At 46.7% G+C, this 15,043-nt stretch overlaps 1 protein-coding gene across 1 annotated transcript in view; it reads right to left on the bottom strand.

Moving 5' to 3' along the window:
• Positions 1-15,043, bottom strand: part of slc9a6a (solute carrier family 9 member A6a) — a 231,360-nt gene that overhangs the window by 15,476 nt on the left and 200,841 nt on the right. Inside the window, exon 15 of the mRNA XM_068047069.1 lies at positions 1,086-1,191. Within this exon, the coding sequence (XP_067903170.1) occupies positions 1,086-1,191 (106 nt within the window). The remainder of the gene's footprint in view (positions 1-1,085; positions 1,192-15,043) is intronic.

The following is a 15,043-nucleotide window of genomic DNA, read 5'->3' as shown; positions in this document are numbered from 1 at the left end:
ATACACATCTGTAAATACACACACATGTACCTGTAAATACAGATACATACATGTGTAAATATATACACAAATACACATCTGTAAATACACACACACGCATCTGTAAATACAGATACATACATCTGTAAATACAGACACATACATCTGTAAATATATACACAAATACACATCTGTAAATACACACACACGCATCTGTAAAAAGACACACAGACATCTGTAAATACAGACACATACATCTGTAAATATATACACAAATACACATCTGTAAATACACACACACGCATCTGTAAAAAGACACACAGACATCTGTAAATACAGACACATACATCTGTAAATATATACACAAATACACATCTGTAAATACACACACACGCATCTGTAAAAAGACACACAGACATCTGTAAATACAGACACATACATCTGTAAATATATACACAAATACACATCTGTAAATACACACACACGCATCTGTAAATAGACACACACACATCTGTAAATACAGACACATACATCTGTAAATATATACACAAATACACATCTGTAAATACACACACACGCATCTGTAAAAAGACACACAGACATCTGTAAATATATACATACATCTGTAAATATATACACAAATACACATCTATAAATACACACACACGCATCTGTAAATACACACACACGCATCTGTAAATAGACACACACACCTGTAAATATACACACACACATACTTGCAAATACACACACACATCTAGCAATATACACCTAAGTTGTATACACACAGCAAGTCACCAGCCACATATTGCTCGCTGGGCAATTGGAGAGTGTCACTGACCGAGAGCAGAGATCGGATTGGCTGCTGACCCGTTCAGTGAGCTTGAATATCTAGAACTCGGGAGGAAATAAACCAATGAGATATGTTTCTGGGGCTCTTCACCGATTGGAGGGCCAACTGCTGGAAGCAGTGCATCATGGAGCTTCCTGTATTGAATGCAGTCACACACAAACCCCAACAACAAAATCTAGCTCATTGCAGCTTCTGGAAACATTCAGCAAACCCGAACGGAAAGATATGTGGATGAGATTTACACTGTTCTCACCTCGTACGCCATTGGGCTGGTCAGGAACCTGGCAACTGGCCCACACCAGCCAGGCAGTGTGCTGGTGAGAGGGGGACCACTGTGCGTTAAGATTGGCTTCAAGTAACTGTTTAACTCCAGTAAAGGAAAATGGTTTCAGAAGCTGGCTGGAAGTAGAGAAAACTGCAGAGTAAAGAATGAGAATCTGTTTCAGTGACTGAAACCTGAGAGCTCCCAATATCAGAGGGGAGTGAAGAGAATTTGTTTTACACAGCGAGTGATGATGATCTCTGCCTGAAAGGGCGTGGAAGCAGATTCAAGAGTAACTTTCAAAAGGGAATTGGACAAATAGAATCATAGAATGGCGACAGCACAAAAGGAGGCCATTTGGCCTATCGTGTTTGTGCTGACTCTCTCAGCAAGTCCCACTCCCCCGCCTTTTCCCCTAGCCCTGCAAATTCTCTCTTTTCAGATTATTATCCATTTCTCTTTTGAAAGCCAAGATTGAATCTGCCTCCACCGCACTCTCAGACAGTGCATTCCAGATCCTAAACACTCACTGAACCTGCCTCCACCACACTCTCAGACAGTGCATTCCAGATCCGAAACACTCACTGAACCTGCCTCCACCACACTCTCAGACAGTGCATTCCAGATCCTAAACACTCACTGAACCTGCCTCCACCACACTCTCAGACAGTGCATTCCAGATCCTAAACACTCGCTGAATCTGCCTCCACCACACTCTCAGACAGTGCATTCCAGATCCTAAACACTCGCTGAATCTGCCTCCACCACACTCTCAGACAGTGCATTCCAGATCCTAAACACTCACTGAACCTGCCTCCACCACCCTCTCAGACACTGTATTCCAGATCCTAAACACTCACTGAACCTGCCTCCACCACACTCTCAGACAGTGCATTCCAGATCCTAAACACTCACTGAACCTGCCTCCACCGCACTCTCAGACAGTGCATTCCAGATCCTAAACACTCACTGAACCTGCCTCCACCGCACTCTCAGACAGTGCATTCCAGATCCTAAACACTCACTGAACCTGCCTCCACCACACTCTCAGACAGTGCATTCCAGATCTTAAACACTCACTGAAACTGCCTCCACCACACTCTCAGACAGTGCATTCCAGATTCTAAACACTCACTGAACCTGCCTCCACCACACTCTCAGACAGTGCATTCCAGATCCTAAACACTCACTGAACCTGCCTCCACCACACTCTCAGACAGTGCATTCCAGATCTTAAACACTCACTGAAACTGCCTCCACCACACTCTCAGACAGTGCATTCCAGATCCTAAACACTCACTGAACCTGCCTCCACCACACTCTCAGACAGTGCATTCCAGATCCTAAACACTCACTGAACCTGCCTCCACCGCACTCTCAGACAGTGCATTCCAGATCCTAAACACTCACTGGACCTGCCTCCACCACACTCTCAGACAGTGCATTCCAGATCCTAAACACTCACTGAACCTGCCTCCACCGCACTCTCAGACAGTGCATTCCAGATCCTAAACACTCACTGAACCTGCCTCCACCACACTCTCAGACAGTGCATTCCAGATCCTAAACACACACTGAACCTGCCTCCACCACACACTCAGACAGTGCATTCCAGATCCTAAACACTCACTGAACTTGACTCCACCACACTCTCAGACAGTGCATTCCAGATCCTAAACACTCACTGAACCTGCCTCCACCACACACTCAGACAGTGCATTCCAGATCCTAAACACTCACTGAACCTGCCTCCACCGCACTCTCAGACAGTGCATTCCAGATCCTAAACACTCACTGAACCTGCCTCCACCACACTCTCAGACAGTGCATTCCAGATCCTAAACACACACTGAACCTGCCTCCACCACACACTCAGACAGTGCATTCCAGATCCTAAACACTCACTGAACCTGCCTCCACCGCACTCTCAGACAGTGCATTCCAGATCCTAAACACTCACTGAACCTGCCTCCACCACACTCTCAGACAGTGCATTCCAGATCCTAAACACACACTGAACCTGCCTCCACCGCACTCTCAGACAGTGCATTCCAGATCCTAAACACTCACTGAACCTGCCTCCACCGCACTCTCAGACAGTGCATTCCAGATCCTAAACACTCACTGAACCTGCCTCCACCACACTCTCAGACAGTGCATTCCAGATCCTAAACACACACTGAACCTGCCTCCACCACACACTCAGACAGTGCATTCCAGATCCTAAACACTCACTGAACTTGACTCCACCACACTCTCAGACAGTGCATTCCAGATCCTAAACACTCACTGAACCTGCCTCCACCACACACTCAGACAGTGCATTCCAGATCCTAAACACTCACTGAACTTGACTCCACCACACTCTCAGACAGTGCATTCCAGATCCTAAACACTCACTGAACCTGCCTCCACCACACACTCAGACAGTGCATTCCAGATCCTAAACACTCACTGAACTTGACTCCACCACACTCTCAGACAGTGCATTCCAGATCCTAAACACTCACTGAACCTGCCTCCACCACACACTCAGACAGTGCATTCCAGATCCTAAACACTCACTGAACCTGCCTCCACCACACACTCAGACAGTGCATTCCAGATCCTAAACACACACTGAACCTGCCTCCACCACACTCTCAGACAGTGCATTCCTGATCCTAAACACTCACTGAACCTGCCTCCACCACACTCTCAGACAGTGCATTCCAGATCCTAAACACTCACTGAACCTGCCTCCACCACACTCTCAGACAGTGCATTCCAGATCCTAAACACTCACTGAACCTGCCTCCACCACACTCTCAGACAGTGCATTCCAGATCCTAAACACTCACTGAACCTGCCTCCACCACACTCTCAGACAGTGTATTCCAGATCCAAAACACACACTGAACCTGCCTCCACCACACTCTCAGACAGTGCATTCCAGATCCTAAACACTCACTGAACCTGCCTCCACCACACTCTCAGACAGTGCATTCCAGATCCTAAACACTCACTGAACCTGCCTCCACCACACTCTCAGACAGTGCATTCCAGATCCTAAACACTCACTGAACCTGCCTCCACCACACTCTCAGACAGTGTATTCCAGATCCTAAACACTCACTGAACCTGCCTCCACCACACTCTCAGACAGTGCATTCCAGATCCTAAACACTCACTGAACCTGCCTCCACCGCACTCTCAGACAGTGTATTCCAGATCCTAAACACTCACTGAACCTGCCTCCACCGCACTCTCAGACAGTGCATTCCAGATCCTAAACACTCACTGAACCTGCCTCCACCACACTCTCAGACAGTGCATTCCAGATCCTAAACACTCACTGAACCTGCCTCCACCACACTCTCAGACAGTGCATTCCAGATCCTAAACACTCACTGAACCTGCCTCCACCGCACTCTCAGACAGTGCATTCCAGATCCTAAACACTCACTGAACCTGCCTCCACCACACTCTCAGACAGTGCATTCCAGATCCGAATCACTGACTGAACCTGCCTCCACCACACTCTCAGACAGTGCATTCCAGATCCGAATCACTGACTGAACCTGCCTCCACCACACTCTCAGACAGTGCATTCCAGATCCTAAACACTCACTGAACCTGCCTCCACCACACTCTCAGACAGAGCATTCTAGATCCTAAACACTCACTGAACCTGCCTCTATCACACTCTCAGACAGTGCATTCCAGGTCCTAAACACTCACTGAACCTGCCTCTATCACACTCTCAGACAGTGCATTCCAGATCCGAAACACTCACTGAACCTGCCTCCACCACACTCTCAGACAGTGCATTCCAGATCCTAAACACTCACTGAACCTGCCTCCACCACACTCTCAGACAGTGCATTCCAGATCCTAAACACTCACTGAACCTGCCTCCACCACACTCTCAGACAGTGCATTCCAGGTCCTAAACACTCACTGAACCTGCCTCTATCACACTCTCAGACAGTGCATTCCAGATCCTAAACACTCATTGAACCTGCCTCCACCACACTCTCAGACAGTGCATTCCAGATCCTAAACACACACTGAACCTGCCTCTATCACACTCTCAGACAGTGCATTCCAGATCCGAAACACTCATTGAACCTGCCTCCACCACACTCTCAGACAGTGCATTCCAGATCCTAAACACACACTGAACCTGCCTCTATCACACTCTCAGACAGTGCATTCCAGATCCGAAACACTCACTGAACCTGCCTCCACCACACTCTCAGACAGTGCATTCCAGATCCTAAACACTCACTGAACCTGCCTCCACCACACTCTCAGACAGTGCATTCCAGATCCTAAACACTCACTGAACCTGCCTCCACCACACTCTCAGACAGTGCATTCCAGATCCTAAACACTCACTGAACCTGCATTAAATTTCATCTGCAACATGTCCGCCCATTCCATCAGCCTGACTATGTCCACTTGAACCTATTACTATCCTCACAGTTCACAATACTTCCAAGTTTTGTGTCATCTGCAAATTTTGAAATTGTGCCCTGTACACCCAAGTCTAGGTCATTAATATATATCGAGAAAAGCAGTGGCCGTAATGCCAACCCCTGGGCAACCCCACTATATAACGATCCTCCAGTCCGAAATGCAGCCGTTCACCGTTAGTCTCTGTTCCTGTCACTTGGCCAATTTCATAGCCATGCTGCTACTGTCCCTTTTATTCCATGGGTTTTAACTTTACTGACAAGTCTAACATGTGGCACTTTATCAAATACCTTTTTGGAAGTCCATATACACCACATCAACTACATTACATCAACTCTCTGTTACCTCATCAAAAAACTCAAGCAAGTTCGTTAAACACGTTTTCCCCTCAACAAATCCGTCCTGGCTTTCCTTAATTGATCCACATTTGTTTAAGTGATTGTTAATTTTGTCCCAGATTATTGTTTTTAAAAGATTTCCCACCACCGAGGTTAAACTGACTGGCCTGTAGTTGCTGGGCTTGTCCTTACGCCCTTTCCTGAACGAGAATGTAACATTTACAATTCTCCACTCCTCTGGCACCACTCCTGTATCTGAGGAGGATTGGAAGATTATGGTCAGTGCCTCCGCAAGTTTCCACCCTTACTTCCCTCAGTATCCTCGGATGCATCTGATCTGGTCCTGGTGACTTATCAACTTTAAGTACAGACAGCTTTTCTAATACCTCCTCTTATCAATTTTTAGCCCATCCAGCGTCTCAATACTTGAAGAATTTGCAAGGCTATGGGGACAGGATAGGGGTGTGGGACTAATTGGATCGCCTTTTCAGAGATCCAGCACAGGCACAATGGGCCGAATGGCCTCCTTTTGTGCTGTTAGATTCTCTGATCAGAAATGCACCCTCGGTATTCAGAGATATGAAGTGGATTCTGAACAATCGCCAAATTTGGGTTGATGCTGCCCCCAATACAAAGTACAGGTGGGATGTATCCCAGTCCCTGGCTCTGTATTTGTCCACCTTGTTAATCATATCTAACACTATCCTTGTTCAACTCTTCAGACAGCACTCAGGTCCCATCCTGGAAACATCAAAGTTTCAGACTGACCAAAGTAATTGGCGTCAAACAAAGCACTTCTGTGAAAAGTTCAATTTGTGCCCCAGTTTCTCAAAGAGGGCCATTACCCCACAATACACGAGACAGGAACCCCCAAACCCGACTCAATACACGAGACCGAAACTCCCAAACCCTCCTGAATACACGAGACAGGAACTCCCAAACCCGACTCAATACACGAGACCGAAACTCCCAAACCCTCCTGAATACACGAGACAGGAACTCCCAAACCCTCCACAATACACGAGACAGGAACTCCCAAACCCTACTCAATACACGAGACAGAAACTCCCAAACCCTCCTGAATACACGAGACAGGAACTCCCAAACCCTCCTCAATACATGAGACAGGAACTCCAAATCCCTCCTCAATACACGAGACAGAAACTCCCAAACCCTCCTGAATACACGAGACAGGAACTCCCAAACCCTCCACAATACACGAGACAGGAACTCCCAAACCCTCCTCAATACACGAGACAGGAACTCCCAAACCCTCCTGAATACACGAGACAGGAACTCCCAAACCCTCCTGAATACACGAGACAGGAACTCCCAAACCCTCCTGAATACACGAGACAGGAACTCCCAAACCCTCCTGAATACACGAGACAGGAACTCCCAAACCCTCCTGAATACACGAGACAGGAACTCCCAAACCCTCCTGAATACACGAGACAGGAACTCCCAAACCCTCCACAATACACGAGACAGGAACTCCCAAACCCTCCTCAATACACGAGACAGGAACTCCCAAACCCTCCTGAATACACGAGACAGGAACTCCCAAACCCTCCTGAATACACGAGACAGGAACTCCCAAACCCTCCACAATACACGAGACAGGAACCCCCAAACCCTCCTCAATACACGAGACAGGAACTCCCAAACCCGACTCAATACACGAGACCGAAACTCCCAAACCCTCCTGAATACACGAGACAGGAACTCCCAAACCCTCCACAATACACGAGACAGGAACTCCCAAACCCTACTCAATACACGAGACAGAAACTCCCAAACCCTCCTGAATACACGAGACAGGAACTCCCAAACCCTCCTCAATACATGAGACAGGAACTCCAAATCCCTCCTCAATACACGAGACAGAAACTCCCAAACCCTCCTGAATACACGAGACAGGAACTCCCAAACCCTCCACAATACACGAGACAGGAACTCCCAAACCCTCCTCAATACACGAGACAGGAACTCCCAAACCCTCCTGAATACACGAGACAGGAACTCCCAAACCCTCCTGAATACACGAGACAGGAACTCCCAAACCCTCCTCAATACACGAGACAGGAACTCCCAAACCCTCCTGAATACACGAGACAGGAACTCCCAAACCCTCCTCAATACACGAGACAGGAACTCCCAAACCCTCCTCAATACATGAGACAGGAACTCCCAAACCCTCCTCAATACACGAGACAGGAACTCCCAAACCCTCCACAATACATGAGACAGGAACTCCCAAACCCTCCTCAATACACGAGACAGGAACTCCCAAACCCGACTCAATACACGAGACCGAAACTCCCAAACCCTCCTGAATACACGAGACAGGAACTCCCAAACCCTCCACAATACACGAGACAGGAACTCCCAAACCCTACTCAATACACGAGACAGAAACTCCCAAACCCTCCTGAATACACGAGACAGGAACTCCCAAACCCTCCTCAATACATGAGACAGGAACTCCAAATCCCTCCTCAATACACGAGACAGAAACTCCCAAACCCTCCTGAATACACGAGACAGGAACTCCCAAACCCTCCACAATACACGAGACAGGAACTCCCAAACCCTCCTCAATACACGAGACAGGAACTCCCAAACCCTCCTGAATACACGAGACAGGAACTCCCAAACCCTCCTGAATACACGAGACAGGAACTCCCAAACCCTCCTCAATACACGAGACAGGAACTCCCAAACCCTCCTGAATACACGAGACAGGAACTCCCAAACCCTCCTCAATACACGAGACAGGAACTCCCAAACCCTCCTCAACACATGAGACAGGAACTCCCAAACCCTCCTCAATACACGAGACAGGAACTCCCAAACCCTCCTCAATACATGAGACAGGAACTCCCAAACCCTCCTCAATACACGAGACAGGAACTCCAAAACCCTCCTCAACACACGAGACAGGAACTCCCAAACCCTCCTCAATATATGAGACAGGAACTCCCAAACCCTCCTCAATATATGAGACAGGAACTCCCAAACCCTCCTCAACACACGAGACAGGAACTCCCAAACCTTCCTCAATACACGAGACAGAAAGTCCCAAACTTTCCTCAATACACGAGACAGGAACTCCCAAACCCTCCTCAATACACGAGACAGGAACTCCCAAACCCTCCTCAATATACGAGACAGGAACTCCCAAACCCTCCTCAATACACGAGACAGGAACTCCCAAACCTTCCTCAATACACGAGACAGAAAGTCCCAAACCCTCCTCAATACACGAGACAGAAAGTCCCAAACTTTCCTCAATACACGAGACAGGAACTCCCAAACCCTCCTCAATACACGAGACAGGAACTCCCAAACCCTCCTCAATACACGAGACAGGAACTCCCAAACCCTCCTGAATACACGAGACAGGAACTCCAAAACCCTCCTCAACACACGAGACAGGAACTCCCAAACCCTCCTCAATATATGAGACAGGAACTCCCAAACCCTCCTCAATACACGAGACAGGAACTCCCAAACCCTCCTCAATACATGAGACAGGAACTCCCAAACCCTCCTCAATACACGAGACAGAAACTCCCAAACCTTCCTCAATACATGAGACAGGAACTCCCAAACCCTCCTCAATACACGAGACAGGAACTCCCAAACCCTCCTCAATACATGAGACAGGAACTCCCAAACCCTCCTCAATACACAAGACATGAACTCCCAAACCCTCCTCAACACACGAGACAGGAACTCCCAAACCCTCCTCAATACACGAGACAGGAACTCCCAAACCCTCCTCAATACATGAGACAGGAACTCCCAAACCCTCCTCAATACACGAGACAGGAACTCCAAAACCCTCCTCAACACACGAGACAGGAACTCCCAAACCCTCCTCAATATATGAGACAGGAACTCCCAAACCCTCCTCAATATATGAGACAGGAACTCCCAAACCCTCCTCAACACACGAGACAGGAACTCCCAAACCTTCCTCAATACACGAGACAGAAAGTCCCAAACTTTCCTCAATACACGAGACAGGAACTCCCAAACCCTCCTCAATACACGAGACAGGAACTCCCAAACCCTCCTCAATATACGAGACAGGAACTCCCAAACCCTCCTCAATACACGAGACAGGAACTCCCAAACCTTCCTCAATACACGAGACAGAAAGTCCCAAACCCTCCTCAATACACGAGACAGAAAGTCCCAAACTTTCCTCAATACACGAGACAGGAACTCCCAAACCCTCCTCAATACACGAGACAGGAACTCCCAAACCCTCCTCAATACACGAGACAGGAACTCCCAAACCCTCCTGAATACACGAGACAGGAACTCCAAAACCCTCCTCAACACACGAGACAGGAACTCCCAAACCCTCCTCAATATATGAGACAGGAACTCCCAAACCCTCCTCAATACACGAGACAGGAACTCCCAAACCCTCCTCAATACATGAGACAGGAACTCCCAAACCCTCCTCAATACACGAGACAGAAACTCCCAAACCTTCCTCAATACATGAGACAGGAACTCCCAAACCCTCCTCAATACACGAGACAGGAACTCCCAAACCCTCCTCAATACATGAGACAGGAACTCCCAAACCCTCCTCAATACACAAGACATGAACTCCCAAACCCTCCTCAACACACGAGACAGGAACTCCCAAACCCTCCTCAATACACAAGACATGAACTCCCAAACCCTCCTCAACACACGAGACAGGAACTCCCAAACCCTCCTCAATATATGAGACAGGAACTCCCAAACCCTCCTCAACACACGAGACAGGAACTCCCAAACCTTCCTCAATACACGAGACAGAAAGTCCCAAACTTTCCTCAATACACGAGACAGGAACTCCCAAACCTTCCTCAATACACGAGACAGAAAGTCCCAAACTTTCCTCAATACACGAGACAGGAACTCCCAAACCCTCCTCAATATACGAGACAAGAACTCCCAAACCCTCCTCAATACACGAGACAGGAACTCCCAAACCCTCCTCAATACACGAGACAGAAAGTCCCAAACTTTCCTCAATATACGAGACAGGAACTCCCAAATTGGGGCTCTAATCAGACTCCAAGCAATTAATTAAGCCAGATTAATAACAAATGCAGCTGAGGAAGGACAGGAATACTCTATCATCCCAGGAAATTCTCATGGTAAAACACAGTGAGGTTAACAGGGCTACGAGAAAATACAGGCTGTTGTTTGAGGTTTTTTGAAGGCAATTGGACCTTTGCCTCCTGACTTACACTTCAGACAGAGGGAAAGGTTTGAGAGGTTGTGTGTTTCTGCTGACTAATCCAGCCCATCGGATTCCAAATATACAATATAAGAAATAATTGTAGTTCAATAAGACAGCTTCAGGTTATCGCAAAGCGATTCATAGCCAATGAAGTATCTTTGAAGTGTAGTCACTGTTGTAATGTAAGAAACACATTACTGTGTTTTACCATGAGAATTTCCTGGGATGATAGAGTATTCCTGTCCTTCCTCAGCTGCATTGGTTATTAATCTGTCTTAATTAATTGCTTGGAGTCTGATTAGAGCCCCAATTTGTGCACAGCAAGATCCCACAAACAGCAATGTGATAATGACCTGATAATCTCAGCAGGTCAGGCAGCATCTGTGGATAGAGAAACAGAGTTAATGTTTCACGTTGCTGACCTTTCATTAGAACTGGCAAAGGTTAGAAATGTAACAGGCTTTGAGCATGTGAAAGAGGGGAGGGGTAGGAAGAACAAAGGGGAAGGTGTGTGATGGGGCAGCTGGCAGGAGAGATTAAATAACAAAGATGTCACAGAACAAAGGCAAAGGGAAGGGTAATAGTCATTGTAAAAGATAAAGGATCATCCTCCGCCATTTCCACCACCTCCAGCGTGATGCCACTACCAAACACATCTTCCCCTCCCTTCCCCTGTCAGCATTACGAAGGGATCGTTCCCTCCGCGACACCCTGGTCCACTCCTCCATTACCCCCACCACCTCATCCCCTTCCCCTGCAATCGCAGGAGGTGTAATACCTGCCCATTTGCCTCCTCTCTCCTCACTATCCAAGGCCCCAAACACTGCTTTCAGGTGAAGCAGTGATTTACTTGTACTTCTTTCAATGTAGTATACTGTATTCGCTGCTCACAGTGTGGTCTCCTCTACATTGGGGAGACCAAACGCAGACTGCGTGACCGCTTTGTGGAACATCTCCGCTCAGTCTGCGAGCATGACCCCGAGCTTCCAGTCACTTGCCATTTTAATTCACCCCCCACTGCTCTCACACCCACATTTCTGTCCTGGGCCTGCTGCAGTGTTCCAGTGAAGTTCAACACAAGCTCGAGAAACAGCATCTCATCTTCTGATTCTGGACTGAACACTGAGTTCAACAATTTCAGATGATGACTGCCATTTTGATTGTTTTTTTTAAACCATCTGCCTGTATTAAGCTTGTTTTTCATGTTTTTGCTTCAGACAGAGCTGTTTATTATTCTGCCATTTACACTCTCTCTGGACTAATGCTTTGTCTTTTAATACAGCTTTTAGCACTCCCATTGCCTTTGTTCTGTGACATCTTTGTCATTTAATCTTTCCTGCCCTCTGCCCAATCACACACCTTCCTTTTGTTGTTCTTCCCCCTCCCCCTTTACACTTGCTCAAAGTCTGTTACATTTCTAACCTTTGCCAGTTCTGATCAAAGGTCACAGACCTGAAACGTTAACTCCATTTCTCTCGAACATATGAATTAGGAACAGGAGTTGGCCATTCGGCCCCTCCAACCTGCTCCTTCATTCAATAAGATCATGGCTGATCTGTTTGTGTCTCGAATTCCACACTCCCATCTACCCCCGATAACCTTTGATTCCCTTGCCTAACAAGAATCTATCTACCTCCACCTTAAAAATATTCAATGACCCCGCCTCCACCACCTTCTGAGGCAGAGAATTCCAAAGTCGCACAACCTACTGAGAGAAAAAATTTCCCATCATCTGTGTCCTAAAAGGGCGACCCCTAATTTTAAAACAGTGCCCCCTAGTTCTGGACTCCCACAAGAGGAAACATCCTTTCCACATCCACCTTGTCAAGACCATTCAGGATCTTATAAACTTCAATCAAGTCTCCCCTCCCTCTTCTAAACTCCAGTGAAAACAAGCCCAGTCTGTCCAACCTTTCCTCATAAGACAACCCACTCATTCCAGATATCAATCTAGTAAACCTCCTCCAACGCATTTACATTCATCCTTAAATAATGAGTCCAAAACTGCACACAGTATTTGAGATGTGGTCTCACCAATGCCCTGTATAACTGAAGCATAACATCCTTACTTTTATTTTCAATTCCTCTCGTAATAAAGGATAGTATTCCATTAGCATTCTTGATGACTTGCTGTACCTGCATACTAACTTTTTCTGACTCATGCACTAGAACACCTAGATCCCTCTGCACCTCGTAGTTCTGCAGTCGTTCTCTGTTTAAGTAATACTCTGCTTTTTAATTCTTCCTGCCAAGTGAAGAATTTCACATTTTCCCACATTATACTCCATCTGCCAGATTTTTGCCCACTCACTCGACCTATCAATATCAGTCTGCAACCACTTTTTGTCCTCTTCACAGCATACTTTCCTACCTAGCTTTGTGTCATCTGCAAATTTAGCTACCATGCCATCGCTCCCCTCATCTAAGTCATTGATATAAATTGTAAAAAGTTGAGGCCCCAGCACAGACCCCTGTGGGACTCCACTCGTCACATCCTGCCAATCAGAAAAGGACCCATTTATGCATACTGTCTGTTTTCTGCCAGCCAGCCAATCTTCTATCCATGCTAATATGTTACGCCCTACACCATGAGCTCTTACTTTGCACAATAACCTTTTATGTGGCACCTTGTCAAATGCCTTCTGGAAATCCAAGTACAGTACATCAACAGGCTCCCCTTTATCCACAGCGCATGTTACTCCTTCAAAGAACTCCAACAAATTGATTAAACATGATCTCCCTTTCACAAAACCATGCTGACTATTCCCAATTACCTTGGGTGTTTGTAAGTGCCCAGTTACAACCTCCTTATTGATCGATTCTAACACCTTCCCCACGATAGAAGTCACTTGTTTTCTGCCTCCCCCCCTTCTTGAATAGAGGGGTTATATTTGCTACTTTCCAGTCTGATGGAACCTTTCCAGAATCTAGCGAATTTTGAAAAATTAACACCAACGCATCTACTACCTCATTAGCTATCTCTTTTAAGACCCTAGGATGAAGCCCATCAGGACCCGGGGACTTGTCAGCCCACAGCTCCATCAGTTTGCTCAGATGCTGCCTGACCTGCTGAGTATATCCAGCACTTTCTGCTTTTATTTCAGATTTCCAGCATCTGCAGTATTTTGCTTTTATGATCAAATAACCTGTAATTTAGGTGTAGGTTGAGGGATAACTATTGGCTCCAGTTGCAGCAAAGCAGAAAACCATCCTGAGCCCAGACAAAACACACACACGTCACAACACGGAAACAACACAACACACACACGTCACAACACGGAAACAACACAACACACGTCACAACACGGAAACAAACCACAACACACACGTCACAACACGGAAACAACACACACACACGTCACAACACGGAAACAAGCCACAACACACACACGTCACAACACGGAAACAAGCCAAACTGTCCATGTCAGCAAATAGTCCGAATTACATTTTCCCACCCTGTTTCCATATCCTTCCCTCCATCCACCTAACCTAATTCAAATGTTGACATTGTTTCTGCTTCAACCACTAACTCTGGAAGTGAATCCAGTCTCACATCTCTCTGTGTGAAGAATTATTCCCTGTCCTCTGTTCTAAACCTCTTCCATTTAATCTTGTGTCTCTGGCCTCTCATTCTTGGTCCTCGACTATTGGCTTCTATCCATCTTGTCCCATCCTTTCATAATTTTCAATACTTCTATTATATCACCCTGTATTCTGTATTGTTCTCATGAAAAAAGACCCAGTTCTTTCAAATCTTTCTTTGTATTTCCTCATTGCAGACAGGTTGAGATGGGCTGAATGGCCTTCCTTCTGAGGGTCACCAACACACCCGGATTTTCCTGAGACTCCAGGAATTAATGATTAGTTTAGTTTAGTTTAGAGATACAGCACTGAAACAG

Source organism: Heterodontus francisci, chromosome 15, assembly GCF_036365525.1.
Source record: "Heterodontus francisci isolate sHetFra1 chromosome 15, sHetFra1.hap1, whole genome shotgun sequence".
NCBI classification, from domain to species: domain Eukaryota; kingdom Metazoa; phylum Chordata; class Chondrichthyes; order Heterodontiformes; family Heterodontidae; genus Heterodontus; species Heterodontus francisci.
Note: the sequence above shows the minus strand (reverse complement) of the source record. Positions and strands in the feature narration are given on the sequence as shown.